The sequence below is a fragment of the Syngnathus typhle genome, linkage group LG12 (genome assembly GCF_033458585.1).
Source record: "Syngnathus typhle isolate RoL2023-S1 ecotype Sweden linkage group LG12, RoL_Styp_1.0, whole genome shotgun sequence".
Classification (NCBI taxonomy): Eukaryota; Metazoa; Chordata; class Actinopteri; order Syngnathiformes; family Syngnathidae; genus Syngnathus; species Syngnathus typhle.
Genome location: NC_083749.1, coordinates 8,776,407 through 8,804,344, shown reverse-complemented (window position 1 = coordinate 8,804,344; position 27,938 = coordinate 8,776,407). Strand labels below are relative to the sequence as shown.

General features: G+C 40.9%; 3 protein-coding genes across 5 annotated transcripts; 2 read left to right on the top strand and 1 right to left on the bottom strand.

Moving 5' to 3' along the window:
• The first annotated feature begins 230 nt into the window (after positions 1-230).
• Positions 231-11,420, top strand: taf1c (TATA-box binding protein associated factor, RNA polymerase I subunit C). 2 transcript variants are annotated; one of them, XM_061292605.1, is made up of 15 exons: positions 231-673; positions 1,070-1,181; positions 1,605-1,654; positions 1,871-1,966; positions 3,441-3,508; positions 3,596-3,843; positions 4,107-4,238; positions 4,312-4,429; positions 4,499-4,570; positions 4,694-4,829; positions 5,457-5,585; positions 6,083-6,272; positions 6,355-6,492; positions 7,033-8,306; positions 9,172-11,420. In XM_061292605.1, exons 1-15 carry the CDS (start codon positions 557-559, stop codon positions 9,316-9,318), a joined length of 3,027 nt encoding a protein of 1,008 aa, XP_061148589.1. In that variant the 5' UTR covers positions 231-556; the 3' UTR covers positions 9,319-11,420. The 2 variants fall into 2 exon arrangements, with proteins under 2 accessions (XP_061148589.1, XP_061148590.1); XM_061292606.1 differs by lacking the exon at positions 1,871-1,966.
• ccng2 (cyclin G2) lies at positions 10,441-16,792 on the bottom strand. Its single transcript, XM_061292609.1, has 8 exons — positions 16,635-16,792; positions 15,574-15,705; positions 15,205-15,342; positions 14,852-15,102; positions 14,106-14,184; positions 13,857-13,955; positions 13,223-13,425; positions 10,441-11,515 (listed from the first exon to the last, which is right to left on the bottom strand). The coding sequence occupies exons 2-8, from the start codon at positions 15,676-15,678 to the stop codon at positions 11,380-11,382; spliced, it is 1,011 nt and encodes a 336-aa protein (XP_061148593.1). The 5' UTR covers positions 15,679-15,705; positions 16,635-16,792; the 3' UTR covers positions 10,441-11,379.
• A 686-nt stretch (positions 16,793-17,478) lies between these two features.
• Positions 17,479-27,217, top strand: ccni (cyclin I). 2 transcript variants are annotated; one of them, XM_061292607.1, is made up of 10 exons: positions 17,480-17,691; positions 18,401-18,560; positions 19,919-20,053; positions 20,861-20,935; positions 21,056-21,196; positions 22,116-22,241; positions 22,680-22,781; positions 23,461-23,608; positions 23,856-24,040; positions 26,665-27,217. In XM_061292607.1, the coding sequence occupies exons 2-10, from the start codon at positions 18,447-18,449 to the stop codon at positions 26,839-26,841; spliced, it is 1,203 nt and encodes a 400-aa protein (XP_061148591.1). In that variant the 5' UTR covers positions 17,480-17,691; positions 18,401-18,446; the 3' UTR covers positions 26,842-27,217. The 2 variants fall into 2 exon arrangements, with proteins under 2 accessions (XP_061148592.1, XP_061148591.1); XM_061292608.1 differs by lacking the exon at positions 22,116-22,241 and having other exon boundaries at positions 17,479-17,691.
• Positions 27,218-27,938: the final 721 nt, after the last annotated feature.

The following is a 27,938-nucleotide window of genomic DNA, read 5'->3' as shown; positions in this document are numbered from 1 at the left end:
TACAATACATTTAAATATACATCAGCCTGTTATTGCTTTAGATAATTAAAAAGTGCTGCTGAAAATATTTGTGTTTTATTTTTATTCATTTTTGTTGCACCGTGTATGAACACACCCGATTAGGGTGACCAGACGTCACCCACTAAAAACAGCGTTGTCGTGGTTAAGCTTTTATTGTGTATGCCACACATACACTTCCGGTACTTGTAAATTCTTGGGAAATGTTAGCGGAAGTAGACCACTTTTCAAAGCTTGGAAAATGCTAACTTGATTGTTCAATTCACACACGTGCTGACCATGTAATGTTGAGCTACATGTTTCAAGTTTTGACGTATTGGAAGTTTTTTTTCTTATCTGGTTTAATTTAATGTCTGGTTATCGTGATAATTCGATCGGGGGACAAGAAGCCACTTTTATGTAACCCGAGCTGCAACTAAAAAGGCTAGCATTAGCCGAATCTGATGCAGCAACATGTTCAGACTTGATCTTTTGCACAGCGTGGGACCTGTCACCATTCACATTCAGGACATCTCGCAAATCGGCTAATGCAAAGAGAATGGATTATAGCTTCCCAAAGCAGCTGTTCCCTTCATTTTACAACGATGGACCACCAGGCTGCACGCAGAAACCATGTGCTGGAATTTGGGGCAGTTACGATCAGGTCCAACCTCAGGTTTGTGAATGCATCGAACTATTATGTTAGCTTCAATTAATTCTAAACGCGGTGTAAGATTTGTTCCAGAGATAATTGTTACTGCGTCGTTTTAGGACAGCTGTCTTGATATTTTTTATTATTTTTGTCAGGGAACTGTGAGGGTCGGTGCAAAACATGACATTTCGCAATGTTACTTGTTGTAGTACTTTAGAAATTCGAACTATTTGAAGAAGACACTTAAAAGTAAGTCGAACTACACATTTTTAATGGGGAAAAAAACGTCGTCAGTACAGTGAATACTCAAAGTACAGGTAACTGAAAACGGACAATACAATCATGAGGTATTTTCACGTCACTTCAAACCACAGGTTGTGTCTGTTACACCAAAAAATAAAAAGCACATTTTGATTTCAGGGTGGATCTGATCCTCCAAGCAAATGGACCTTTACATCTAGACATCAGGTGAAGGGGGAGATATGGCGGCAGACAGAACCGGCACCAATTCCCCTCTTCAAACCAAACAACTGTAAGTCACCTTACAGCTACACACATGGACAAATGTGTTGGTACCCTTCTGTTACTGTATTAAAACCCCACAGTATCCGTTAAAAATACTTCTGTTAGTAATGAAATTCTGACCGTAGCAAGTAAAATTGACTTAATTACGATACAGTAGTTAGGCTGACCATTTGCGCCCCCACCTGGTTGTTTTATTAAGCATCTGGCACACTTTATTAAACTAACCACCACATAACCGTGTTGATTACAATGCCAATTAAATATTACTGTCTACTAATCAACTCACTAACAACATCAACGGCCTTTTTAGGTGATTCTCATTCATTAAATAAGTCTTCTTCCACTGAAGTTTATGACAAGCCATTCAATCTTCGGTAACCACAAACTTGTTTTTAATCTCAAATCATGTTTGTTTTTATCAAATTTCCAGCTTTCATTTGGTCCTCACCTCCTCCAGATCCGCACGACTTCACAGAGCATGTGAGTCTGATCTTGGATCTTGCTTGTTTATTCTGAAATGTTTATTTATCTATCTATCTATCTATCTATCTATCTATCTATCTATCTATCTATCTATCTATCTATCTATCTATCTATCTATCTATCTATCTATCTATCTATCTATCTATCTATCTATCTATCTATCTATCTATCTATCTATCTATCTATCTATCTATTTTAATATGTTATTTCTAGATGCAAAACTTCTACTCCGATCATTGCCGAGACGCCTTTGGGTGCATCAGTGAAGTTCTCGGGGACAATTTTTATTTTAAATATGGAATGAAAAAGGTGGGTTTGCTTTTATTGAAAAAAAAAAACTGTTAATAGGAAAAAACTAATCTATTTCCCATCACTGACTAAATTAAGTAGCTTTGATTGAGTCACAAATTTACAGTGCACGATCTACAGTTTTAAAATGCAATTAAGCGTTTAAAAAGTCTTGTGCGGATGCCCTTACGCATGGGCATGTCAGCCGGCCTGCACCTTTTGTGTGGACTGAATTCCAAAATCTGTTGTTTTTCGTGGCTTCCGTAATAGATTAGAGGACATCACGTTTTACGTAGATCGGGGCAAAAAAACATTTAGAGGACTGTACGTAACACGTTGAGCACGTAACTCCGCCGCCATTGATAAATGAATACCGTATTTTTCGCACCAAAAGGCGCACTGGATTATAAGGCGCACCCTCATTGAAGTTTTTATTTTAGAAATTATTTCATATATAGGGTGCACCGGATTAAAAGGCGCATAAAATAGAAGCTATACTGCAACAAACTGAGGCTGACTAGGGTTGCGGTATGCATCCACTAGCCAATAACCAATGAGCCCTCTGTAAACAATCGCGTTTCTCAAACAATCTTCTATAAAATGATCAGAACGGACTAAAGTTTGATCCAACACTGGTACTAGTTAGTACTATGTTTCCCTTCCATATCGATCCGTAAATTTACTCTAAACATTAACAGAGCAGCCTATTTTGACATGAAATAGCCTTGTGCGTATAGCAGCTATTATTATAGCATTAGCCACCCGCAAATTCCCATGAGCCTCAGCTCGCAGACCCCCATGAGCCTCAGCAAAGTGTAAACAATCGCGTTTCTCAAACGCTCTCCTATAAAATGATCGGAACTGACTAAAGTTTGATCTAACACATTGGTACTGCTTACCTATGTTTTCCTTCCATATCAATCCGTAAATTTACTCGAAACATTAACGGAGCAGCCTATTTTGAAATGAAATAGCCTCGCGGGTACAACAGCTATTCAGTGACGCCCCCTGACCACAGTTGCCGTAATGTTGGGAAGCGATGCGACCTTGTAATTTACTAGTCGTACTAAAACGTACTGAAACATTTTGGCAGAGCACTGTGTACAACCAGTATGGATCAACAAATTCATCAATTGATCCATATATAAGGCCCTCCGCATTATAAGGCGCACTGTGTTTTTTTGAGTAAAATGTAAGTTTTTAAGTGCGCCTAATAGTGCGGAAAATACGGTACTATTTTTTGTGCAAAAAAAACGGCATTAGGACCCTCTCAAATGGCATAGACGAAGAGACATGCTTACGATGCACTATTCAAGCTTCCTGGAAAGCCGGGATCATTGCCAAAGAGCACCATGACAACGACGAGACAATGACGAGGGAACTTGGCATGTTTAATGGTGAACTTGCCCAACTGTTTAATTTGGATATGGAAGATGAGGATTTTGAAAATAAGTGATGGACTTAGTATTGTGTTGTGCATGTGTGTAAATTCCAGCGTCAACGCAGAGATGCAGTTCACACATGGAAGATAAAACGGTTCCTTGACAAGCTGGATTTGCCAATGTAAGTGCCACAATATATAGGCTTTCCAAATGCAAACACTTGTGAATGTCTGACTGTTGTTTTATGACATTTCTTGTCACTTCTCAGATGTCACAAGTCGTGTTCCTCCAGAACACTGCAGGCGTACAGTGCTTTAATGTCAGATGTCGTGCATACTGTCCCGCCAGAGCTCCTGGGTTCTCTGTTGTACGAGGAACTGACGGAGCAGAGAGACCGCCGGCTGTTCTATGAAGGAGCCACAGGGGGTGCACTCAACTTAATCCCCTTCTCACAAAGTGAACACTCTCAAAATGGCTGCCTTCTCTTTCCTGGAAACCAGGGAATGGACCGCCTCAGTATCCTTCAGCAAAACAATGTCTTAATTCAATTTGATGGGAGTTAACAATTGCATTTTGTCAGATTTAAACTTGCCAGACTTATTGTGTAACGTTTTAATGTTTCTCATGCAATTTGGATTCAACCTCGAATGTTTTTGCGTGCAAAAATCTTTGTCACATCAACTTAACTCCTTCACAGCATTACCAAATATACACATAAACACGCCTTTTTATTTTTTATTATTATTTGTGTTCTGATCATCCTTAAAGCAGTACCTCAGACTTTCAGAGAGTTGAGTGGGAACACCACCAAGACAAATGTTTCTCTTTGAAATCCAGCAAAAGGAAACCGTTCCACTTCCAACTGAAAGGCCCCATCCGGCAGATTAGCTCAGCATCTTTGTTCAACATTTGTAAGGCAGAGAAACAATTTCATTCGTCATCGGTACGTCACAGAACCACCGTTTGATACCTTTCTGTGTGTAGGTTGTGTTTCTGCGCGGTCAGATCGTTTCTGTGGCTTTTGGAGATTTAGTGAGCGGGAAGAACCACATTTGTTGCAAGTCGTTAACACCAAAGAGGTTGCCACTTGTATTACTGTCAGGTAAGTAACCAAAATGCAATACGGCCTAAAGGGTCCAAAAAAACATCTCAATTAAGTTGTTGTTGTTAGTCCTCACATTCTAGGTGAAGTTTTGGTGGCAAGTGAAAGTGGAACAGTAAACCTGTGGACTGTTGGCAAAGGGTAAGAGCATTTATTTTGCGAAATTCTTCGTAGAGAAAAGACTGGTGTTGTTCAGGTTTAAGCAAAAAAATAAATAATAATAATTGAGGCTAGATTTTCTTTTTGTTCTTCACCTTATGTCAGGATCCAAAAGGTTTGGGAAGACATCAGCAACCTTTACTTCAATGCTAAGTCATCATGGCGCTGGTGTGAATTCTCTGCCCATCCTCGGGTGATCGTCTACGCTGACAGGACTGGTGCAGAACTCTGCGATATCAGGGTGAGATTAAACAATACAAAACATTTTGAAATACACCTAACACTGCGCACTTTGGTAACGGCATCATATTATTTAAAGAGTTCTAAAATCATATTTGCAGTGTTGTACTTTGTTATAAAAGGAGTTGTTATAATAAAAGACTTCTGAAAACATATTTGCAATATTGTACCTTGTTATAAAGTTGTTATCATAATAAGAGTCCTAAAATCATATTTACAGTATGTATACTTTAGCTACATATCCATCTATGCTGCTATGGTAACTTGTGACCTCTAGAGGCCCCTGTTTAACCAAGATTAGCAACAAACGTCACATCTATATATGTTACACGCACACACATACGTATGTTTATATCTTCAATATTTATCCAATATTTTCTGTCTTTTATTTATACTATTAATGTATTATTTACATGTTTGGAACTCTTATTTAGTGTTCTAATAATAACATATGCACTTAAATGGTTTCATATACATTTATTGACACATAAAATGATGAGAGGGTGACCCTACTTCGTGGATTTTACTTATTGCAGGGTGGTTTTGGAAGCAATTATCGGCAATAAACAAGGGATTACTGTACTACTCTTTCAATGAGCCTCTTTTGTTTCTCTCCCCGTTTCTCCAGGCGTGTCCTGCCTCCAATCACACATTGTTTCGTATCAGCAACACTGCAGACTGTAGAAGTGGAGAGAGGCTTATCCTCAGTAAATATCTGGCAGATGTTCACCCTTTTCACCATCTTGTCAACACTCAGGTACAGCAATGAATACTCAATTTTAGCCACTACTTCAAATTGAAGACGTTTGGATGCAGTTGGTTCATGATTTAGCCTGGGATAAAATTTGGTTTTCTCCCTAGAGGTGTTTTGGTCATGTTATGTCTAGTCCCAAAGATAGATTGACCTGTTGTTTCTTTCTTTCTTTCTTTTTTTGCTCCTCAACAAACTATTTACTATATCACTCTTTTTAACCTCAAGCAACTTTTGATTGTACTGTGACCAATTATACTCCTTTTATTTTTCCCTGGTAAAACTTTTGTCATGGTTGGGACTTTGTCTCGCTTTAACCACACACACTTTAAACGTATCAATTATTTACATAATCAAAGAGGCTGCAGGCTGCCTGAATTCAATTGTACTTGCTATATATTGTCAAATAATCACTACAAATATGACATGTATATTTATTGTTACATTTAGATTGTGTGACATTAAATTTATTAAGGCTACATGTCATTCCATTTCACTCTTAGTACTCAACCTACATAATGGACGAGCGATTTCCTTGCTTACCAGTGCTGAAGATGGATCACATGATGCAATTCCCACCAGTGTTCTGTCATGTCCTTCCTGGTGGATCCTCATCCCGGAGCAGAGCAGGAACCACTAAAGTTTTACTGGGTTCACAGTGCTCTCAGGAAATCATACAGCTGCAATATTCAGGTTTGTGATGACTGGGGATTTTCCATAATTTTTAGGTCAATTCCCAAGCTGTTTAACAATCTACATGTGTTTACAACTTCAGGTGGCAGAGCAGAAGCGTGCGTCAGTATGGGTCCTCCTCAGGCACTCCTTCGGCCTTGTGATAGCCTCCAACACCTTCCCGTCCAGATCCCGCACCGCATGGACATAGCATCTAACCGACTGTCCTCACCATCTGCAGGTAATTGGTGTAAATAATCAATCCATTAGTAAAATTGTTGTCTGTTAATTTAATGGAATCATTTTTAAAGAATCTTTATTCAGTTTTATTTTTTTATACAATTACAGCAAAGCTGTCTTAAAAACAATTTCGTTTTGCTTTTAGACAGGAAAATACACTCATATTGTGTATAATGTGAATTTCTTCAATTCACATTTTCCACAATGCGAGTTTAAGAAATCAAAACTATTGACTTGGTATGAAAATCAAATTTTCACACAATTTTGTCTCATAATACCCTTGCAAAAAAAATAAAGGTCCAAAGTTAGAAAGTTGGGCCTTCAGTCAAGTCGGTCATTCCTAAAGGAAAAAAAAAAGAATAAGAGCCTCGGGTCAGAGGGACTGTGTTTTTTTATGTTTACAATTAACAAGACTGTGTCTGAACAATCAAAAACAATTGCAACCGATTTTATTTGGATCAGAAACATCTTGAATGAAACGAAATAGTGGCTCTATTTTGGTCCTGTTAAAACTCAAAATGTTATGTTTTCACATTTTTAGGTCTAACCTGTATCCAAAAGACTGCAAGAGATGGAAGTAATGATTGCATCTATGTGCTACAATTGACTGAAGCAGGTGATATATTCTATCAGATCCTTGAACATGAGCATCTGGATGCCTCTTTAGCCCCAGCCTCAGAGGATGAAGCCCAACCAGTCCTGGAAAATGCCTCCGAAGCAGTTCCTGAAACATCCAGCGATGAGGACATAATCGGGCCAACTCGGGGCATAATGCTTCACACATTTGTGACCAAAACGCCAGAGAAACAACTTCGATTGGACAACTCGGACAACGGTTCTGAGGATTCAGAGACACGAGGGAAAGGACAAAACTTGAAAAGGTTGAACCTCCAGATACATGTCAATGATGATCCAGGGTTGAATGCAGAAAATGGGACCAGTTCGGCAGCCAATGATTCAGAGCAGCCAAGCAGCAATCAGGAGACGCGCCCTAACTTTACTCATGCTAATCTACCTGACTGTCCGACTTTTGTAAAACTCAGTGAGGATGCTCTCAGCACGTGGAAACGCTGGCTACAAAAACTAATGCTCAAGAGCCACAAAAAGGAGGACCGTATGCGCTGCCAAATGACATGTGATCCCAGTAGTCTCTTTAGTCTTTCCCGCAACAAAATGAGAGAACTCTCTCAAGATGACCACGTAACGCGCATGAGACATCAGTTGAGTCTGTGCATGTCTGACCCTTCTTTGCTGGTGAGAAGCGCCGCCACCTCCGAGCGTCAAGAAGTGGTGCCGTTTCCAGACCAGGTGGACACGGGAGCGTGGGTTGATGATCTCAGTCAACGTCTGACCCTGGCCTGGCAAGGCGAGGAAAATTGGCGAGCCTGGTGGAAAGATCGGCTGGGGCTGAATAGGGAAGAAAAGATGAATGCTCTCAGGAGGAAGAGGAGGAGGCAAAGGGAGGCGAGGAGGCGATCCGGCGGGCGACGGCTAGCACTCTCTGAAAGCTTCACTTCATCAGTCACCTACCAGTCAGAGCTGGACGATTTCTCCGACTGGACGGGCTGGTCCTCTGCTGCAAGCCAAGGGGTGGGGTCAGACTCGGAAAGGGTGGAGACAGAATTATCGCAGTCTGAGGGCACGATAGAAAGTGAAGCTCTAATAACCAAGACACCCGTCGCTGCGATCAATGAGACCACATTTCCGACTCCAATCGTCTCATCAAGATCTGCTCAAGTGGACTTCACACCATCCAGCCAGAGGAGAAGCAAACGCCCCACAGAGGACTACCTCAGCTCTCTGTTTGGATCGCAGGTACCTGTATTTTTCACTACTGGTTTCAAACTGGACATGTATCATTGTGTTTTTCCCCAAACCCTCAGTGTTGGTTGCTCTTGTACAATCATCAAATAGACCAGTGGTTCTCAACTGTTGTCTCTTGGGGACATGCATTTTCACTGCATAGTCACTAACCCAGTTCCTCGATTTCAAATGGACTTTTTGAAATCGGGTTAACTCCAAAAGTCTTGTAAATCGTTTAAAAAAAAAAAAAAAAAACTGGAGCCACAAAAATGTATTTACGGCAAACCAAATCGGGATCCACGACCAAACTGCGTTAGACAGAAAGTCACCTGGAATTGAAGCTCGTAAAATCGAGGTTCAGCTGTACAATAAAAATGTTTGTTTAGAAATGGCCTCTGACAACACATCTACACTGTATTATCTTTTCAAAATGTATTTATGTTTGATGTTTGGAGCCTGAATGTTCTCATGACGATCACTGGTAGCCAGAGGCTGAGCTGCACAGTATTTGTATTTGGAGTAAATTGGTGGCTAAAGCAACAAGGCAGGAGTGGTTCTCTTGGTTCCTTTTTATGTGCACATTTAAATTTGTTTAAGAACATTTTGTACAGTACGTGGAAAAAACTGCTTGGCTGGGCGGATGGATATGTGACCAGACTAGGGTAACCAGACGTCCTCTTTTTTTTCCGGACGTGTCCTACTTTTGAGACCTACAAAAAATGTCCGGGGGGAATTTCAATTTTGTCCGGGATTTTGTTCGATTGCAGTCGCGCACACCAGCAGCCGTATCCTCCTCGCCGGAAAAGGTGTATCTTCTTTTGGACAAAAAGAATGTGATACATTCTGTCTATTCTAATCATTCCTGCTGTGCTTACAGGAGGATCCCGCACAACACGACAACTACTTTGACGCAGAGCAGCAGTCACTTGGACCTCTGGCGCACTCCTCCCAGTCCCTCTCCCAGAGTTCTCTGGGGCGCCTGTTTTCACAACCAAAGAAAAAGAAGGCGCGGATGGGATTTTAGTTTGTCCATCAGCCCATGATCAAAATGCATACATTTTCACTCTTCTAATCCCTTTTTCAACAAAATCAAGTCATGACATGAGTCATGGATTCAGTTCACCTTACACCTGCACCCTCAAAGCATGTCCAATTTATGGACAGAGTGTCTCTGTTCCTTAAACACTTCAGTTCTACTACTCGAAGACCTCAAGATCATTAATTATTAAAAACGTACACAGATTGGATCTTGCCTTGAAAATGTATCATCTTCACTTTTAAACTCCGTTTTTTGTGTTTGTGTGCAGGCGCACATGCTGTTTGCATGTGTTTGTAATCATTAAAGTGTCTGATTTCGTTTTATCAAATGTCATTAAGAAAATCTGTAACCTATTTTACAAAACCGTGTAATCAGCTTGTTCGGTTTGCCAGAGTTTTGGAGTGACTTAATACTCTGCATAACTTCTCATCTCCATGGCAACTCCTTGGCTTCACTTATGGCATGCGGCAGGAGGTGCTTAAAGGTCATTCTCCAAACAAATTGAACGTCACAGCAATTTTCTCTTCTACTACAGATCATGGTTGGAGACCGTTTCTGCGTTGTAGTCACCTTTCCACAAAAGTATAGCAGAAACTGATCCGACTTGTGTTGCAGCGCTGAATTGTGTAGGGTTGTGTCGCTAAAATAAAGGGATAACTGGGGTTACAATATGTGCATAAGTCTTTGATTACTTCTGCTCTGCACTCTGCCTATTAATTCTGTTACAATCACTTCCTCCCCTTCACTTTTAGCATGTGTTGAACAGCATTACACATTCAGTCCAACCAGCTTGTGGCTTAAACAAAGTAAAGGAACATTACAGAAAACAAGTGATGGAAGTTGTCTCAGACTATATTGCCCTCTAAGTATGAATGTGTCTTTCTATTTAGAGGTTTTTAACTTGTCAATGTGCATTGTACAGTAGAACTACTTTGGCAATGGTAGTGCAAATGAGGTACTATAAATAAAACCGAATTAGCAAAATTAAGTTGGCTGTTCCTGCTCTATAAGTGTGACATCTATGATGTAACTCTTCCTTATTTTGTCCATCAGCCTAGCTGTTGATTCATTGTAGGTCTTGAAAGGGAGGGAATAAGATCCAACAAGTTTTAAAAACAACTTTTTTTTATAAGATTTTTTTCAGTACATGTGAAGAAAAGAATAAATTAACGTATCTACAAACTATGAACAATTTTTTTTTTTTTTACATCATTTACAATTTTACATTTTTCTGTGCATTTTTGTACATTTTTTCCCAACTTGAACTCAGCAATAGTTTGTTCCACATGACATTCTATCCATAAGCTACATCCTAAAATTGGCAATTTTAAAATCATAAATTCTTACAAAATTAGTCAACAGTGTTTGACCAAGGAAAATAAGTGCTTTTTACTGAGCTTTGAGTAAATGGCCTCAGGAGAGTTAATGCAAGAAAAATGTCACATCTGTTTTTCACAAGGACACAAACTACTTCCAACACACAAATGACATCCTGTGCAAATGAACAAACTCCAAAGGTGAGGGCAGTAGCAGTCACTAAAGTATTCAGTCAATAATATCAAATTATTATGAGTCAACACATCTTGGGGTTTATGTTCACAAATATTGTAATCCAATAGAAATATCTAAAATGTATGATTAAAAATGAAAGTAGTCTTGAAATGTAAGCAACTAGATCAAGCCCAGATAATTGCAACTGCGGCTGCCCTCAGCTTCTGTGGATGAGTAAACTTATTCATCTTTGATTATAAACAGCCGACATTTTCTATACTTGCCAGATTTCGGTAAATTAAAGTTTCTGACAACGACTGGCACGTTTTTGCTCTGATCTGGTTGCAGTGTTTGTCCTCCAACCAACCAGTGTCTTCAACCAATTGCTGTGTATCGTGGAATGTACCATGTACCAACACATCTACTAACTAAAAATCTAGACGTGCTCAGTAGCCAGTTGTTGTGCAATTTACTTTCAGTACTGGAGCTTATTAGACAATAAATTAAAAGTGAATGTTTGGGGTGGGGATGAGGCACAGTAACGTGACAAAGGCGTCAGGCATTGAGGTATTGGCGGCGTTTGTGCTGGTGGTGGAGGTGTGCCGGAAAAAACGGCCCTTCGCCATCGCTGCCCAGTGAGCTGCTGAGGGACTCCTCGCCCGAACTCATCATGTCCTCACAAGAGTCCTCACTGAAAGATAATTAGAAAATATTTGTTTACAAATATAATTGCTTGATAGACAGAAATGTCACTGCACCTTTAAATGTAGAAAGGAAAACAAGGTTATTCAAACATTTTACTTCCTCTTTGATATGCATGATACAGCAAAAAGACGAGCAAACATGCGTTTCAAGCTTCCATTTTATTATCAGCTGACAGTGGTGTGTAAAACCTGTCTGCGTCACGGTTGTCAGCTGACTGTCAGTCAGTTATTTGTAATCTCAAAGTGAACATCACCAAGTTTGTTGACCTAGCCTGTGGGTTATATCTCTGTTTGTCAGGCAATAAATAGTCAGGCAAGCCAGTTTCTAATGTTTGTCGTCTCATTAAAAGCTGCGAGGGGTGCAAAACTATGTAATACCTATTAAAACTAAACATTACTGTTTAGTCAACTCAGACACTGGACGTCATTAGTTGTTTCACAACTAATATTGTGACTCAAGTTCCTCTTTCTTCATTAGTTTCAACATTAAGCGGACATTTTCAAATAAACCCCATAATACATTAAAGGGCGAGGCCTTGGGTGATGTCACGGAAACTGGTCTTGTCTCAGTTGGGACGTGACCCATGACTCGCACACATCCAGACATGCAATACTGTGAGATAGGAGAGGCACCAGCAAGACATGTTAGTCACTCAGTCAGGCAGCCTGTCATGTCTGTGTGACGTAATGTGTGTGGTTGCACTTTCTATGGAATGAAGCTATCATACAAAAAAACTCATTTTGAATGAGAAAATTAAGAAGAAAAACTTGTGGTTGCTGAAGAAACCTTCAAATGTGTGTGATGTCACTTGCTCCTACGGGGGTCGCGGGCGTGCTGGAGCCTATCCTAGCAGTCATTGGGCAGTAGGTGGGGGACACCCTGAACCGGTTGCTAGCCAATCACAGGGCACACTGAGAGGAACAACCACTCACACTCGCACTCACACCTAGGGGCAATTTGGAGTCCTCATACGGCCTCCCAACCATGTCTTCGGGATGTGGGAGGAAACTGGAGTGCCCGGAGAAAACCCACACGGGCACTGACGTGTTCGGTATTTTTCAGCTGACATTTTACATGATGACTTTAGCATGAGTGCATAGATAAACTATTCAGAAACTACAATCACACTGGCCCATCCAGAAGTTATCAGACACTGTAAAATTGCAAATTGCTTTGATTACTGAATCTTGTCCTCAGTGACTAAGTCTGTGTGTGTGTGTGTGTGTGTGTGTGTGTGTGTACTACTGTTTTAGAGCTTGCTGCATCGACATAATTTCCCTTTTGTTAAGCCAGTGCTTCTCAAATAGTGGGGCGCGCCCCCCAAGGGGGGCGCGGTGCTATTCCTGGGGGGGCGCGTGTGACCCTGGGGAACAGGCTTTTTTTTTTGGCAGTACTAGAATAAAGTGTAATTGCGCGTTTACTACAGCAGGGGGCAGTGGCGCTCTCATTGTTACTTCTGTCACGTTTGCGACAGTGCAACATTTTACGACTTACAAGACAAGTTAGGATAGTCACGGTGGGGAGGGGGGGCGCGAATAGTTTTCTTCTTGCTAGGGGGGGGCGTAACAGAAAATAATTGAGAAGCACTGTGTTAAGCCATGATATCCAAATTCAGTGGGTCGTTTTTTTTTTTTTTTTTGCAAGGTTGTAAAGCTCAGACCCAGGCTGCATTGGTTAAAATTAAAATTCTCACCTCTCGCTTTCATCCCAGCAGCACTCGGGGATGGTGGGCAGTTCAGGTACGCTGCGGTAGCTGCTGTGTAGGTTCTGAGCGGTACGGCGAGACACGATCCATTGCAGTTTTCTATGATTGGGTTTGCTGCACTCTGGCGAGGCGTAGTCGGACAAGCGTTGAGCAACTTGATCGCGCCACAACAGGAGCTCACTGTCTGCAATCTGAAACCAAACAGGCAGGAGAGCAATTAGCCTGGTTTGCTCCGCCACCGACAGTAAACGCGTAAACACACATTGTACACTGAAACATTTCTTTTTTTCACACTACCAGGTTAAGAGTAGTTGGGTTAAAAACTCATTTAAACCCCATTCACAAGTTATACCGGTAACAACAGCCATACTCTTTGAAATGTTGAAGTAACTTTAGCAAAATTTCAAAATCCAAAAAGGGGAACTACAAATTTTCAAATAGACAAAATCTGTTCTAATTCCAAATCTCATTTCACTGTACTTTTTCTACTGCTAGCTAGACTTTTGACAGAGTGATTTCCTGGTGTTAAAACTCTTTTAATGAGTGGCAGATTTCCTCTTTTTTTGTTTGTTTTGTTTGTCTCTTGTTTTTCCAGCACATTTCCCACAAATGTTTTGTTTACCTTTAGGTGTCTCTGGATGTGATGGGCTATTTCCAACATGTCCACCGACTGAATAGCTTCAATCTGCTGTCTCAGGAGGGACAAGGCGAGGACGGACGGCTGGATGAAATTAGAAGAGAAGGAAGCATAGAAAGGCAAAGAAAATGTGAAATTGTCGAATCATTTTGACATTTGCTCTCATGCTTGGGCTCATCTTAAAACTTTATTTGGAAGTTGTAATGCGAGTTGATCTCTGCTGTGAATTTCTACCTTAGCTTTGGAGAAATCGATCCGGCACAGGCAGGCTTTGAGTTGAGCCTCCAGCTTCTCCAGGCTCAATGTTTCCTTCCTGTTCACACAAATTATGAGCACCAATGGAGTTCACACAAGTTGGATGGAAAGAAGGCATTTATGCTGATACGCAACTATATTAAAAAGAGCAATTAAAACAGTGATTAAATATCATATATCATGTGTAATATGGTGTGTTGCAAAAAACAAACATGACCCACAAACTGGTTATGCAAGTGTTGGAGTCAGTGGCAGTCAGCCATAAATCTTATCACAGCGCTTCAGCCAGACGCAACTGTCTGATAATTGACTGCTGACCTAAAGCGAGCGGTTCTGCTCACACAAACAACAGAGAGTGTGGTGGAAAAGCACCACACCAAGCAAAAACAATAGGGTTTCAGAAATGCCAGCAGCAGAATATATTGACCAAATTTGAATTCTGCAGCGAAAGAAAGGCGCATATGTGAATAGGCAAAAATACTTTTTTTTGGTTTTCTCAGCGAAGGGGTAGTCTGTTTTATTTTTTTTACATGTTCTTTCCATGCTTAATTGGGTACACGCCAAACACTTTCATGCTAATTTAATTGAAGACTACTCTACATAGGTGTCATTGTGAGTCTGAATGATTTCTTAATATTTTGTGAGTTTTCTCTCGATCTATCCGTGCACCTTACAAAGAAAAGGGGCGAACATAAAATAATGAAGTTATCAGTATTCCTTCTTACCTCTCCGTGGAGTGAGACAGTGCAATCTGATGGTACAACTGCAGAAAGGTCAAAGCTGTGACAGATTTGCACTTGAAGTCAAGCTTCTCTGTGATGATCTTCTCCATACGGCCGAGGTCGGACACGCTGAAGCGGCACTGTCCAATGCGGATGAGCTCGTCGGTGGATGCGAGGTTGCACTCCTCCTCTGTCGCTTTGGCGGCCATGTGGAGGCAGCTAAGGCTGACACAAGACAAGTGCTTCGGTTGGATCTGAAATAAGATGCTGTTTTTAATACTCAATGATCCTCCCGTGTTATGTCATCAAAAAGTTGACTTTTAAAGTGCAACGGTCAAATAAGGAACTCTGTGTACCCTCATCATAGCCAAGAATCTGTCAAGCAAGTTAATGGCCAGGACGAAGGTCTGTGTGGTGTAGCCAAAGAAGCTGGTCAGACTCCACAAATCCTCCACTTTGGCATTTCTGCACTTGGCTGAGATCCGCCCATCATTCTAGAAAATGAACACTTGTCAGTTAGGCTTTGAAACAATACAGCCCTCATACTCTCATGCACATCTATGGGCAACTATCTATCGATCTTAAAATGCATGTTTTTGGAATGCGGGACGATGCCAGAGAAGGGAACTCAACCAAGCACAGCGAGGACATAATTTACAGCGGGTAGTCGTGAGTACATTTTAAAAGAAACTTGCTTGAGATGAGGATGTAGTGCATGGACTCACCTGATTACTAGACTCAATGAGACTCAGGCCTGTCTCTTTGGGGAGATAATAAACCTCCAACTCATAGTTTGCCCGCAGCTCCTTCATCAGTTTGAAGGCATCCATGTCTCAGCTGGCAGTCTCGTCTTGTCACTACACAAGTATAAAACTTATGTAATTCTTGTTGGCATACGTGTTGTCACTGATATCTAGTCCAGATTGTTGACCTAATTTAAGGGGGGGGGGGGGGGGGCACGAACAGCTCCCGGCCCGGCCCATTTCCCCACAGCTGGACTCGGGTGTCAGATTTCCTTTAGTGAACGCCTTCTGAATCACAGACCGAAAAACAGTCTTTTTTTTTTTTTTTTTTACCTTGTTCTTGTTTATTTGGGCCAAAAAAAAAACACTTCAAATACGCCACACGATTCGGTTCTGTTTTCTTAATTTATAGATGGCAACCGAGGGAGCTGATTCTGTTGTTGACTGCAGCTAGCAAACCTTTAAAATCGACCCTGAGGAGCGGGGGAGGGGCTCTTTTTCCTATTCCTCAAAGTGCAAAACATTCTATCCTACAGCACCATCATCGACACAACAACAACAAACGTTTTCGACATTAAGGCACAAGAATATAATCAATAGATTAAATATCTATGCGTTTTTCTGAATTACTGTGATTGAAAAGATTCTCTTGGACAGAACGATAGCAAATACATCAAGTGAAAAACGCATAAACAGATATTTGTTCGAGGAATATACGTTTCTAAAACTGATGGTAAATTTCTATTAACCCAAACCAACGTAAGAAGCAGGAAATATTTACTGAATGCCTCTTCTCCATGTATTTTTTTAGCTGTACGTATTAAACGTAAATTGGAATGATGCGTTAATCGAAAAAAAACGCCTTGTGAATACGTGATGATCGTTCGATTACTCTTTACTTTAGCTTTAGTCGATGTAAAATGTGTCATTCGTTCACTTTCCTCCGTTATTTCTTTCTCCGTCGATTAGGAGAAGGAAGAAAGAAATTGCGCGTTTGGTGTCAGATACCGTTAATCCCGATAAAGTTAGATGAGTGTTCTTACCTATTAAGGCAAATTACATCCACATATCGGTTGTACTTGGCCGACGTATTTCTTCGGTCTTCCTTCAATCGCTCGGTACTCTTTTCTCGCTTTTCTTTTGTTGATGTTGCTAACACATACACCGCCCCATGACGTCATGGAGGATGAACCAATCATGGCTTTGCTGTAATTCAAGAACTTGCCTCCAGTCGTACTGGCTAACATTCACGCATACATACGTTCTTACAGACAGTATCAGTTTTATTTTTAGCTTACTTCACAACAATCATAAACATAATACTGAGTATATTTTCACGTAGACGAAAATTGAAACTGAAAATTGAGACACTAGTGCCGACCTAGACAAAAGACGACTGTTTTCAGATTGACATTTCTTTTGCCCAATCAACAAACTGCACTATTTTACGTTCAAATAGTCCGCCCAAATCAGACGTTTTTGATTGGCTCGTGATCTGACAGGGTCCTGACGCCTAATAAATACATTACGTAAGGGTTTTGGGTAGCTCGCTACATAAATCTAGCTTCTTGTGCTGTCGTTAGTACTCGCAACAGATACCCAATCAAAATGATAGAATTAGATAATTAGTATGGAGTGCAAAATATATATTGTACTGCGGAAATATAGATCCTTAAAAATTACGTTATAAATGTACCGGCATCCAAGCAGACCTATTTATCAAGGAATCTCGCGGATTTGCGCTTGACTGAATGTTGGTGTGTTTGGAAATTACTTAAATAAACGTCCAGCTAAATATAGAGGAAACGCTTACTGAAACAAACCCAATCTCATAGAGTATTTTGTTTATTCTTCCTCTTAGCTGGGCCAAGAAGGGGGCGGGGTTTGTTTCATTTTCTCTTTCCCCAGTCCCATTTTCGGAAGTGGGCAGTAGCTGTCTGCTTTGCCCAATTTATTTTTTTAAATAATTTGCAATAATAGCCCCAACCTAAAGTCAAGATGGACGACTAAGCGAAAAAACAGTCTCCCCGACTATAATCATCTCGCAACTGAGTGGACCGGATGAAATCCAACCGTGGGTTTCTCCGCTTCGCAGGGGAGGTGAGGCTATGGGGCGCCGTCTACTTCTTGGATACTTGACAGCTATTTCAATGGTCTTACCATTCATCCAGCGATGCTGTCAAAGCAAACGTACATTCTTTTGTCAATTATAACTGATGATCCAGGTTTTATATAGTAATAATGCTCTTTCGCATCAATTCATTGTTACACGTACAAGAGAGGTTTTAGCATATCTGCGACGGCAAGTCAACAAGCTAGCGAGCTTTGCGGAAACTGTCATAAGCCCAGTTCGAGGAAAAAAATAATATAGATTTAGCAGAACGCTATGCTCCAACACATGTAACATTCCACAATCGATGCTGCATTTTACTGTTATAAGCACAAAGCAGAAGCTGTGATGAACGTAATAGTTCATCTATATCTATTCATATCAAGAATCCATCATTGATCAATCAGCCACCTATCATCGATCTATCTATGAGCCACCTTAATCAATTGACCTACCTACCTACCTACCTACCTACCTACCTACCTACCTACCTACCTACCTACCTACCTACCTACCTACCTACCTACCTACCTACCTACCTACCTACCATTGATCGATGACAGATTGATACTAGATCTATCATCTATCTATCTGTCCCACATTAGCTTAATGTATCACAATGTTACATGAGTTTGCAGCAATCATGAACCAGCTTTTGATTACAGTGGATGAGTTGAATTGAGTTCTATTATCTCACAGGTAGCTGTGTCCAGTGGGGAGAAAGGCTTGACCAGGGTGAGAAGAAATGAAGTTCTCCGAACCCTGGGAAATCCACAGGCTGTCTTTTCTTCTAGAAAAGGCTATGTCTAGGGAAGCCAAGATGTGGAGGGTCTACGTGTTGAAGAAGCCCTCCTCACAGGTAAGGGCTTAGGCACACTATATAACAAATTCACATCTAGTAACTCGATGTGTATACTTAGATATAGAATTATATTTATACCTAATTTTGGTAACACAATATTTTTTAACCTTCTTTTGAACTCTGCAAGTACTTCTTGTCAGTTCATTTTCATAGTTATTCCATAAATCAACACCTTCTTTATAATTTACAGGGAAGTAAAATATGGGGAAAAAAACAGTAAAAGGCTTAACTGAAGAAGTTTGTACTTTCAGTCCATACAGACACCACACCCTTGCGGTGTCAAATAGTGCATTGCGTAGTCATACATGTTTGGGTTTGTCACGCTATTATGTACTGTACATTATAATGACAAGATGGGAAGTTGTGCAAGACTGAAGGATGAGTTTCTCTAATGTTGATCTTAAATTTGCTTGAAAGTGATACAGATAGAAAAATTGTTTTCAAGATGGACTCAAACTGGATTCTTATCTATTTAAATATTTCTCATACAGTTTGTAGTCCATTCTCAAGTCACAAGCAGAGTCAAAGTAGGAATCTAAAATAGTTATGACTGACTGAGTTCTGGGTGGCATAGTTGTGCACTGGTTAGCATGTCCACCTCACCGTGCAGAGGTTGCCGATTTGATTGTGTGGAGTTTGCATGTTCTCTCCATGCTTGCATGGGTTTCCTCCCACAATCAAAGGTCTCCATGGTATGCTTATTGACCCCTCCAAATTGCCCCAAGTGTGAGTCTGAATGGTTATTTGACTGTATTCCCTGCGACTGGTTCGCAACCAGTTCGGGGTATCCCCCGCCTACTGCCTGAAGTCAGCTGGGAGAGGTTCCAGTGCGCCAGTGACTCTTTTGAGGTTAAGTGATTCAGATAATGGATGCACAGATGGATGACTGAGTTCGGTGCTTTTAATGTTTTCAGACTAATGCATATCGGTGCTTGCAAAGAACGATTAATTATTATAGCTATCCGTCTATTTCCTGTTTTGGTCCCCTATTCGGATTATAATGGGTTTTTTTGTCAAGCCAGTCAAGTTTTTGTACCTCTAAACAACAGCCTAGTTTCTAGTGTAATGTGTTGTATTGGGGATGATGAAAAAAAAAGACTCAAATCCCCCATGTGGCGCCATGACCATCTTTTCTTTCATCCACAATGACCTAAAATGAGACTACTGTGGTCACTGGGAATATAGTGTAAAGTGTCTTAGGAATACAATTATCCAACTACTGCAATGCCTTTCAAACGTATTTTAATCTTCATTATTTTCTACCAGAACATAAGATAATATAATTAATTCAGACAAAAGCAAATCCTTGACAGTCTGGTGCAAGATTGTTGCAGTTCTCTACTTTTTTCACTCAGGATACAGATATCTCCCCGACTCAGCGGGACAAGGCCGTGTGCTGGCTGACGGAGCTCCATGGCAGACTGCAGCTGTACCCAGAAACTCTGGTGTTATCAGTTAGCATTCTGGATCGCTTTCTCGCTTCCATCAAAGTAAGTAAATGCAGAGCACACGCCACTTTGCCACTGCAACCTGCCAGAGGAGACTTTATGACTGACAAGTGAATGTACATATTTTTATTTTGCAAGTGTTTACATTTCCAAAAGATTCCTTATGCAACATTCCAAGGAGAGTACAATGTCCCATCACGGGTGAGCTATTTTTAGAACAGGTTCAAAAGCTGCACGAGTCTGGGGCGAAATTTGCGTCAAAGTTATATACACGAATACAGTTGTGACTTTCATTTTGTTTTCAGATCTACAAATATTTACATAATTGTCATGTTTCATTTTTCCGTGCCACGAATACATTCATTCATTTCCTCGTTTTTTAATTGTGTGTGTGCATATATCATGACTTATTCTTTGTAAATATTAAATTCTGTTTACAAATTGTTGGATGTGCCTTTGAGGATCAGCGGACACGAGCATTTATTTTTTACACAAACATCACGCCGTTTCAGATCCCCACATGCATGCACACACAAGTTTTAGACATTCACATGAGTTAAAAGGCCATCCCGTTGTTTGCGGGGAGGCAGTGTTGCTGTCACCATCTAGAAAATAAAAATCTGAGATTGAAAGATAGCGAGGTGAATGTGAACACCAGAACCATGAAAATCAATACCAAAAATTATATTTGAAATTGGTATCCAGTTCATATGTCAACTTTGCCAAACCTATGTATTACGTATGTGTCTGGGCAACCTTATTTGTGAGGTGGGTCCTTGTTTAATGGATGGATTAATGAATAGGATAATAGATATGTCTTATGTGTGTCATTGTATTCTTTGCCTCTAGGCTCGGCCAAAGTACCTGCGCTGCATCGCAATTGCCTCTTTCTTCCTGGCTGTCAAGACCTGTGAGGAGGATGAGGTAAACACAATCTGAAAAAAAACGGCAATAGAGAGTGATGCAGTTGCCAGTTACTTCACATAATGTGTGTGTGTGTGTGCGTTTGTGTGTGTGTGCGCGCGTGCTTTTTTTGTCACCCAGTGTGTGCCCTCTCTAAAGGATTTGGTTGTGTCCAGCAACTGTGGTTGTTCTCCATCTGAAATCTTGAGAATGGAAAAAATCATCCTCGATAAACTCAACTGGGATCTCCACAACGCAACACCATTGGACTTCCTGCATATTGTACGTATTTGTTCACCGTTTCTGATAGGGGTTATTGTAGTAATACTGAGGAGCTATGAGTATGTGGTAGTTCAGTCATGATTACAGCAAATGTTTGTAGGTAAAACGATGCTTGGTCTGGGACTAAAGATAAAACAATCTCGAACGTAGCTTTTTGTCCCGCGTGATTCCGTTTTCGTTACATGTTCATGGTCTACAATTTATCACTTCGAAACATCTTACGTCAAAATCCTCGTAAAGGTAGGACCTACTGTGAAAGGCTACGTGGATTTAATGTTGCAGTCTATATTTTCACGTTATATAGTATGTGGTTGTCTTATTGGAGTTTGTGACTAATCTGAAAAGGTCTCATTAATTGATGGTAATTGTCTAATTCAGGGGTCCCCAACCTTTTTAACACCGCGGACCGGATGACTGTCAGACAATATTTTCACGGACCAGTGTTTGATGACGTCCCGATTTTTGCGAAGAAAACTTCTAAAAACAATTCTAGAAAATCAAATGTCGAAAGCATCAAGGAATTTTTTAACAGGGTAGCCCTGCAATTCCTTTAATGTAAATAATAAAAAGAACGTTGTGTTATTAATTGAACCGAGCTCAAATATTTGCCACCCCTTTGCATGTTCTTCCCATGCTTGCATGGGTTTCATCTCGGTACGCTGGTTTCCTCCCACATCCCACAAACATGCATGATTGAGCACTCCAATTTGCTCGTAGCTGAGTGTGTGAGTGCGATTGGTTGTTCGTCTGTGTGTGCCCTGCAATTGTCTGGCAACCAGTCTGGCCCCGCCTACTGCCCAGAGTCAGCTGGGTTAGGCTCCAGCACGCCCTGACCCCCTTGGGGAGAAGCGGTGTGAGAGATGAATGAGTGAATTCTTTTTTTCACATTTTCCCCCAATTGTTTCTACTGCTTCCATAGTTCCATGCAATGATGTTGTCGTGTTCTGGGTTTTTGGACTCTTTGCCGAGACTGAACCGCTCTCAGCATCTTGCCCTGCTCACACAACGACTTTACCGCTGTTTGGCTGATCACTCACTCCTTCAGGTACAACGTGCGTGAGTAACACTGCTTATACGTAGGGCCCAACCAAAATAGGTTGTTTTTTTCCTTTTAGACTGCCGCTGATTTTGCTATTTCACAGAACAGTTGTCCTTGTCTGTTCTTTACCCTTTTTTGAAATTTTGGCACTTGTTTTATTCTTGCACTCGTATTATTCTTGCACTCATATGCGCTGCAGTGACAAGTGAATTTCCCCGCTGTGGGATGAATAAAGTTCTATCAATCAATATCATTTTGATAACCAAATAATTGTCTGATTGACCGTCAAATTAATTGGTCAAACTTTAACATATGCATAACTTTACCTCTGATCTTGTTTCTTCCCTCTGCTTGAGTCATTTTGTTTGTAGTGTTTGTCTTCTTTTATTCGTACATTTTGGACTTGTGCATGTACTGTATAAATTTGATGCTTTTGTCATTTAGCTGAGAGGATCCATGCTGGCCTTGGCCCTCATCACTCTGGAGCTGGAGACCTGTTGTCACCACTGGCTGGCTGTCACCATCGAGCTGCTGAGGAAGGCACAGGTACGAGAGCGCCTTCAAATGTGGTGATTTCTTGGGGCCACACAGAGACGTAATATACAGGCGTAATATGTAGACCCGATAAACCAATCGTAGGGGACATAGAGACAAACAACCATCCGCGCTCGCACTCACACCTATGGGCAAGTTCTGCTCAATCAGCCATCATGCATGTTTTTTGGATGTGGGAGGAAAGTGGAGATCCCGGGGAAAACCCACGCAGGGATGAGGAGAACATGCAAATTCCACACAGGGAGTTGGAATCAAACCCGCCCTCTCTGGACGGTGAAGCGGACGTGCACACCAGTGCGATCGTGTGCCTCGAGATTTTTTTTCCCCCAAAAAGGTGTGCCATCGATGAAAAAAGGTTGGCAAACTGACCTACAATGTGCCCGTGTTACGATTACGACACAGACCTCAAAAAGAAAAGAGAGTGAACATTGCCATGTGTAATTTTTGCTCAGCGGTTGCCTCATACAGGAGTTCAAATATGCTGAAGCTTATGTCGACCTTGCATCAAATAATATTCCAGGAGTATGGCGTGTTTCATACGGAACTAATGCTGGTAACTTATTAAAATAACGTCTAGTTCCAGCCAGGACAGGGTCAGATGAAAGTGAATAGTTGTATTTTGGATTTAAATAATACATACCTGATTTTGTCTCTGTTTTCATCCTCTTAGATTGACACCTCGGAGTTGATTCGGAGTCGAGAGCTGGTTGCGAGTCGTCATTCCACACCCAGAGCTTCCTTACCTCCAAACACTGTCTACATCTACCAACCTCTTCAAAGCCATACCAATTTGCAACTTGCAGCACAGGACATTCTGGGTATAACAATCAGACTGCCTCACACATACGGTGTCAGACACAATATTACATACAGCAGTAAAAACAAAAAAGAGATCTCAAGGCTTAATCCAATGTGAAATAAATTTGCCGGATTCTGAATTTTTAATGTTAACTTGGTGTAGATCAGTAATTTAAATGCCCCGCTCATTTCAAACACTAATTTCATGAAAGCTGAGTCATTCCACCGCAGTGTTTCTTATCCCACTTATTTCCCACTTGTCTTCAGGGAGCTTCACGTCCTCCATTGAGCCTTCCATGGCAGCAGCTCGAGTGAATGAGCGATGCGGCACCGTCCTGTCCACCGCCAACCGCAGCAGCCACATGACGCTCCTCTCTCCTCGCAAACAGTTGGGTCAGCTCAACTGCCTGCACAAAGTCACTGTGCGCTGCAAGGCCTCGACAAAGCGCAAGGTAACACGAGCACACAACTATTCTTGTTTGAAAATGTTGGAGGATCAAGTCAGTTTAACGTGTTTAACATCCAAAAGATATTGGGAATTATTATAAGACTAAATTATAAAATTGTACTGCATAACTCACTAATTGAATTGTGTGATTTTTTTTTCATTAGATTTTGTGTATTTCAGCAAGTATACCACACTTCTTAAAACTTTAATTCACATTTTGTTTTACATGACTTGTTAAAAATGAAAGCGGGTTGAACCTATTCTGCTCATCTAGTCCCGTCCCAATTGCAACCAATGGTTTCACTGCCACACAATCTACATTACTCCTGTGCTACCTATAATACTATGTACTATAATCAAGATAAGAGGAATAAAATAAAATAAACAGAGATTTGGCCAGAATAACATAATTTGAATACAGAAATAACAAATTAGGTAGATGTTAGAATATGATTTGAATACAGCATTGATTTGAATTCAGCAATAAACTAGAGGTTTGAATATACCGTATTTTGCGTCCTATTAGGCGCACCGGGGTATAAGGCGCACCTTCAATGAACGGCCCATTTTAAAACGTTGTCCATATATAAGGCGCACCGGACTATAAGGCGCATAAATTAGAAGCTTTACTGCAACAAACTGAGGTTGACTAGGGTTGCGGTATGCACCCACTAGCCAATAACCAACGAGCCCTCTGTAAACAATCGCGTTTCTCAAACAATCTCCGACAGCAGCTATCGTTATAGCATTAGCCATCCGCAATTTCCTATGAGCCTCAGCTCGCAATCTCCCATGAGCCTCAGCAAAGTGTAAACAATCGCGTTTCTCAAACGATCTCCTATAAAATGATCACGACTGACTAAAGTTCGATCTAACGCATTGGTACTACTTACCTATGTTTCCCTTCCATATCGATCCATAGATTTACTCGAAACATTAACGGAGCAGCCTATTTTGAAATGAAATAGCCTCGCGGGTACAACAGCTATTCGGTGACTGACTACAGTTACCGTAATGCTGGGAAGCGATGCGACCTTGTAATTTACTAGTCGTACTAAAACGTACTAAAACATTTTGGCAGAGCACTGTGTAAAACCAGTATGGATCAACAAATTCATCACTTGATCCATATATAAAAAAAAAAAAAAACGGCCAGCTCAGTGGCCTAGTGGTAGAGTGTCCGCCCTGAGACTGGAAGGTTGTGGGTTCAAACCCCGGCCGGGTCATACCAAAGACTATAAAAATGGGACCCATTGCCTCCCTGCTTGGCACTCAGCATTAAGGGTTGGAATTGGGGGGTTAGATCGCCAACTGATTCCCGAGCGCGGCACCGCTGCTGCTCACCGCTGCTGCTCACCGCTGCTGCTCACCGCTCCCCTCTCCCCCAGGGGATGGATTAAAATCACACGGGGATGGGTTAAATGCAGAGGACAAATTTCACCACACCCAGGTGTGTGTGACGATCATTGGGACTTTAATCTTAATTAATCTTTAATCTTAATAAGGCGCACCGGACTATAAGGCGCACTGTCGACTTTTGATAAAAATTTAGGTTTTAGGTGCGCCTTATAGGGCGGAAAATACGGTAATATGAATACAGCATAAAACTGTAAGTTTGCATAACAATTGATATCAATTTGTTTTGTATACAGCAATGCCAAGTTGATTTACTACTTACGTTTTAACTCAGGGGTGCCAAAGTTATTTTTCTGTTGTAGTCATAGCTTCTTTCGGAGGGCCATTATGTATGAGCACCTCATAATATATACAGTACAAGCTACAAAACAATCTGACAAATAAGTCGTTTTCAAATCAAGATATTATTAAAAATGAAGACAATTTGCCATTCTAGTAATGACACACGAATTTGATGCAGAATTTGTCTTTGCGGGACACATAAAATGAGGTGGCGGGCCGTATCTGGCACCCCCGGGCCTTGAGTTTGACACTTGTGTTTGAACGGTTTGATTTTGAAGACACCAAAAATAGAAGATTTGAAATCCACAACTTTATTTTGCGAATCTGACACAGAAGCTGAAATAGGTGTTTTCATTTAACACTTGGGCTCTTTTCACTCACTGCTACACCCTAGTGGACGATGCCTGGCATTGACCGCCATCATGACATATATTATTAAGAGCAAAAAAAGCGAAAACAATTCGTTGAGAGTAAAGTCTTGTGGATTTTTTTTGCGGGAGTTATGATTGTAAAAGAATTAGCGATAGGCGGAAATTGTGAAGACCAAATTTAAAATTCTTATTATACTATGTTTTTGGATATATATTTTCGGGGTGATTTATGCCTCTATTATGTAATGGAGGCAAAAATCATCCCTAAAATATATATATGCATTCATTGGGTAGCTGCTTCTTTGTCGTTGGCGCCGAAGAAAAAAAAATCAAAGTCAAATTTATTTATATAGGCCTTCATCACAAACTTCTCAAAGAGCTCAAAGAAGTATAAAAAGATGCATCCTCTCATGGTCGCCAACTTTTGTTTTACACAAGAAGGATTTGTCACATTAAATTGCATTAATCCACTAGGATTTGTCTGAACTGCACAAAGGGACTTAAAGTGAGCCATTTTAGTTTAAAAAAATCGATATTTTTATGTCTTCTATGTCTTAAGGTGGAGGAGATGGAAGTGGATGACTTCTACGACGGTATCAAGCGCCTGTACAACGAAGACGGCATGACCACCGCCATTCAAGAGGGGACAGCAACGAGAGGCTTTGGAGCCTTGATGTCGCATCAGGAAGACAGCTCTTCCCTCTGCCCTCCACTACAACCAGTCTGTGCCTCATAGAAAGCGCACCGAACTATGCTCATCGCAACCATCTTGCCAGAACCCATCGAGTTAGTGATGTCCAAAAAGCGCAATGCAACAGCAGTATATAAAAATTGCCAGTCAAGTTCCGCTACACTAATATTACAGATTGTTCGAAGTTAACTCAGTTGGTTTTGATGAGCACAATCCATCCCTCAAATCCATTCAGTTCAGTTGTCTCGAGATCAGCTCCCATCATCCCCTTCAGCCAGTAAATAGCCCCCCCTCAATTTAACATTGAAAACAAATCGGCTGCTATTATTGTTGTAGTTCAAAATTTTTGACAATTTAAAGTTATGTCAATTTCAAGAAAATCTAAAAAGTTAACATAATAAAACACTTTGAATCTACTCTATTTTCCTCTACTGTTTGTCTTTTTTTTGGTTTCCCCTTAAATTTGTTGTCACGGATTAACTATTGACTCCTCTCCATGTCTATAACTAACCGTCTAAATTTTTAATGTGCCTGTATAGTCAATGAACTATTCCTCGTGCAAAAATTGAAATTTACCATATGGAGCAAAAAGAACTTGCTTGCTTGTACCTTTGACCCCAGTGCTTCTTGATTATTTCCTGGTATGCCTCCCCAAGAAAGAAAATATTTTGCGTATTTTAATTAACATGTTCCCTGGGGTCACAAGCACCCCACCTCCCCCACCCCGGCATCGCACCATGTACTCCTCCTCATGGGGTCTGCCCCATGATTTGCGAAGCACTGCTCCATAGTGAAAACATACAGTTGACTTATTGATTTAGCTTTGAAAAATAATTGAAGCTAACCTAGCCATGCAACGCAAGCCACTATATACACGTCAGACTGACGTGTGTGCGTATGTGCGTACGCGATTTGGCCAGATGGACATTTATCTGTTAATATATTGTGTAGTAAAACACCAGGGCATTTTAAAATGAAGCATCAAGACCTGTTGGAGGGGCCTGTTAGATGCTGCTCTTAATACCTGAATGGCCGCACAAGGCACAAACCAAGAAAGAGTTTTATTGTTTTATCGTCATTTTGTATATCATGACAGTGACGTCACTGATTTTAATAATGCCTCGAGCTCATTTCTAAATGCA

Excerpts from the sequence above, each read along its gene's own strand:
- ccni (XM_061292607.1), top strand. The coding sequence starts at position 18,447 with ATGAAGTTCTCCGAACCCTGGGAAATCCACAGGCTGTCTTTTCTTCTA. Across the intron at positions 18,561-19,918 it reads TGAAGAAGCCCTCCTCACAG|GATACAGATATCTCCCCGAC; the intron begins GTAAGGGCTTAG and ends TTTTTCACTCAG. Across the intron at positions 23,609-23,855 it reads TGCAGCACAGGACATTCTGG|GGAGCTTCACGTCCTCCATT; the intron begins GTATAACAATCA and ends ACTTGTCTTCAG.
- ccng2 (XM_061292609.1), bottom strand. The coding sequence starts at position 15,678 with ATGGATGCCTTCAAACTGATGAAGGAGCTGCGGGCAAACTATGAGTTG. Across the intron at positions 15,343-15,573 it reads TCATTGAGTCTAGTAATCAG|AATGATGGGCGGATCTCAGC; the intron begins GTGAGTCCATGC and ends TTCATTTTCTAG. Across the intron at positions 15,103-15,204 it reads GATTCTTGGCTATGATGAGG|ATCCAACCGAAGCACTTGTC; the intron begins GTACACAGAGTT and ends ATCTTATTTCAG.
- taf1c (XM_061292605.1), top strand. The coding sequence starts at position 557 with ATGGATTATAGCTTCCCAAAGCAGCTGTTCCCTTCATTTTACAACGAT. Across the intron at positions 4,430-4,498 it reads GCCACTTGTATTACTGTCAG|TCCTCACATTCTAGGTGAAG; the intron begins GTAAGTAACCAA and ends TGTTGTTGTTAG. Across the intron at positions 6,493-7,032 it reads ACTGTCCTCACCATCTGCAG|GTCTAACCTGTATCCAAAAG; the intron begins GTAATTGGTGTA and ends TCACATTTTTAG.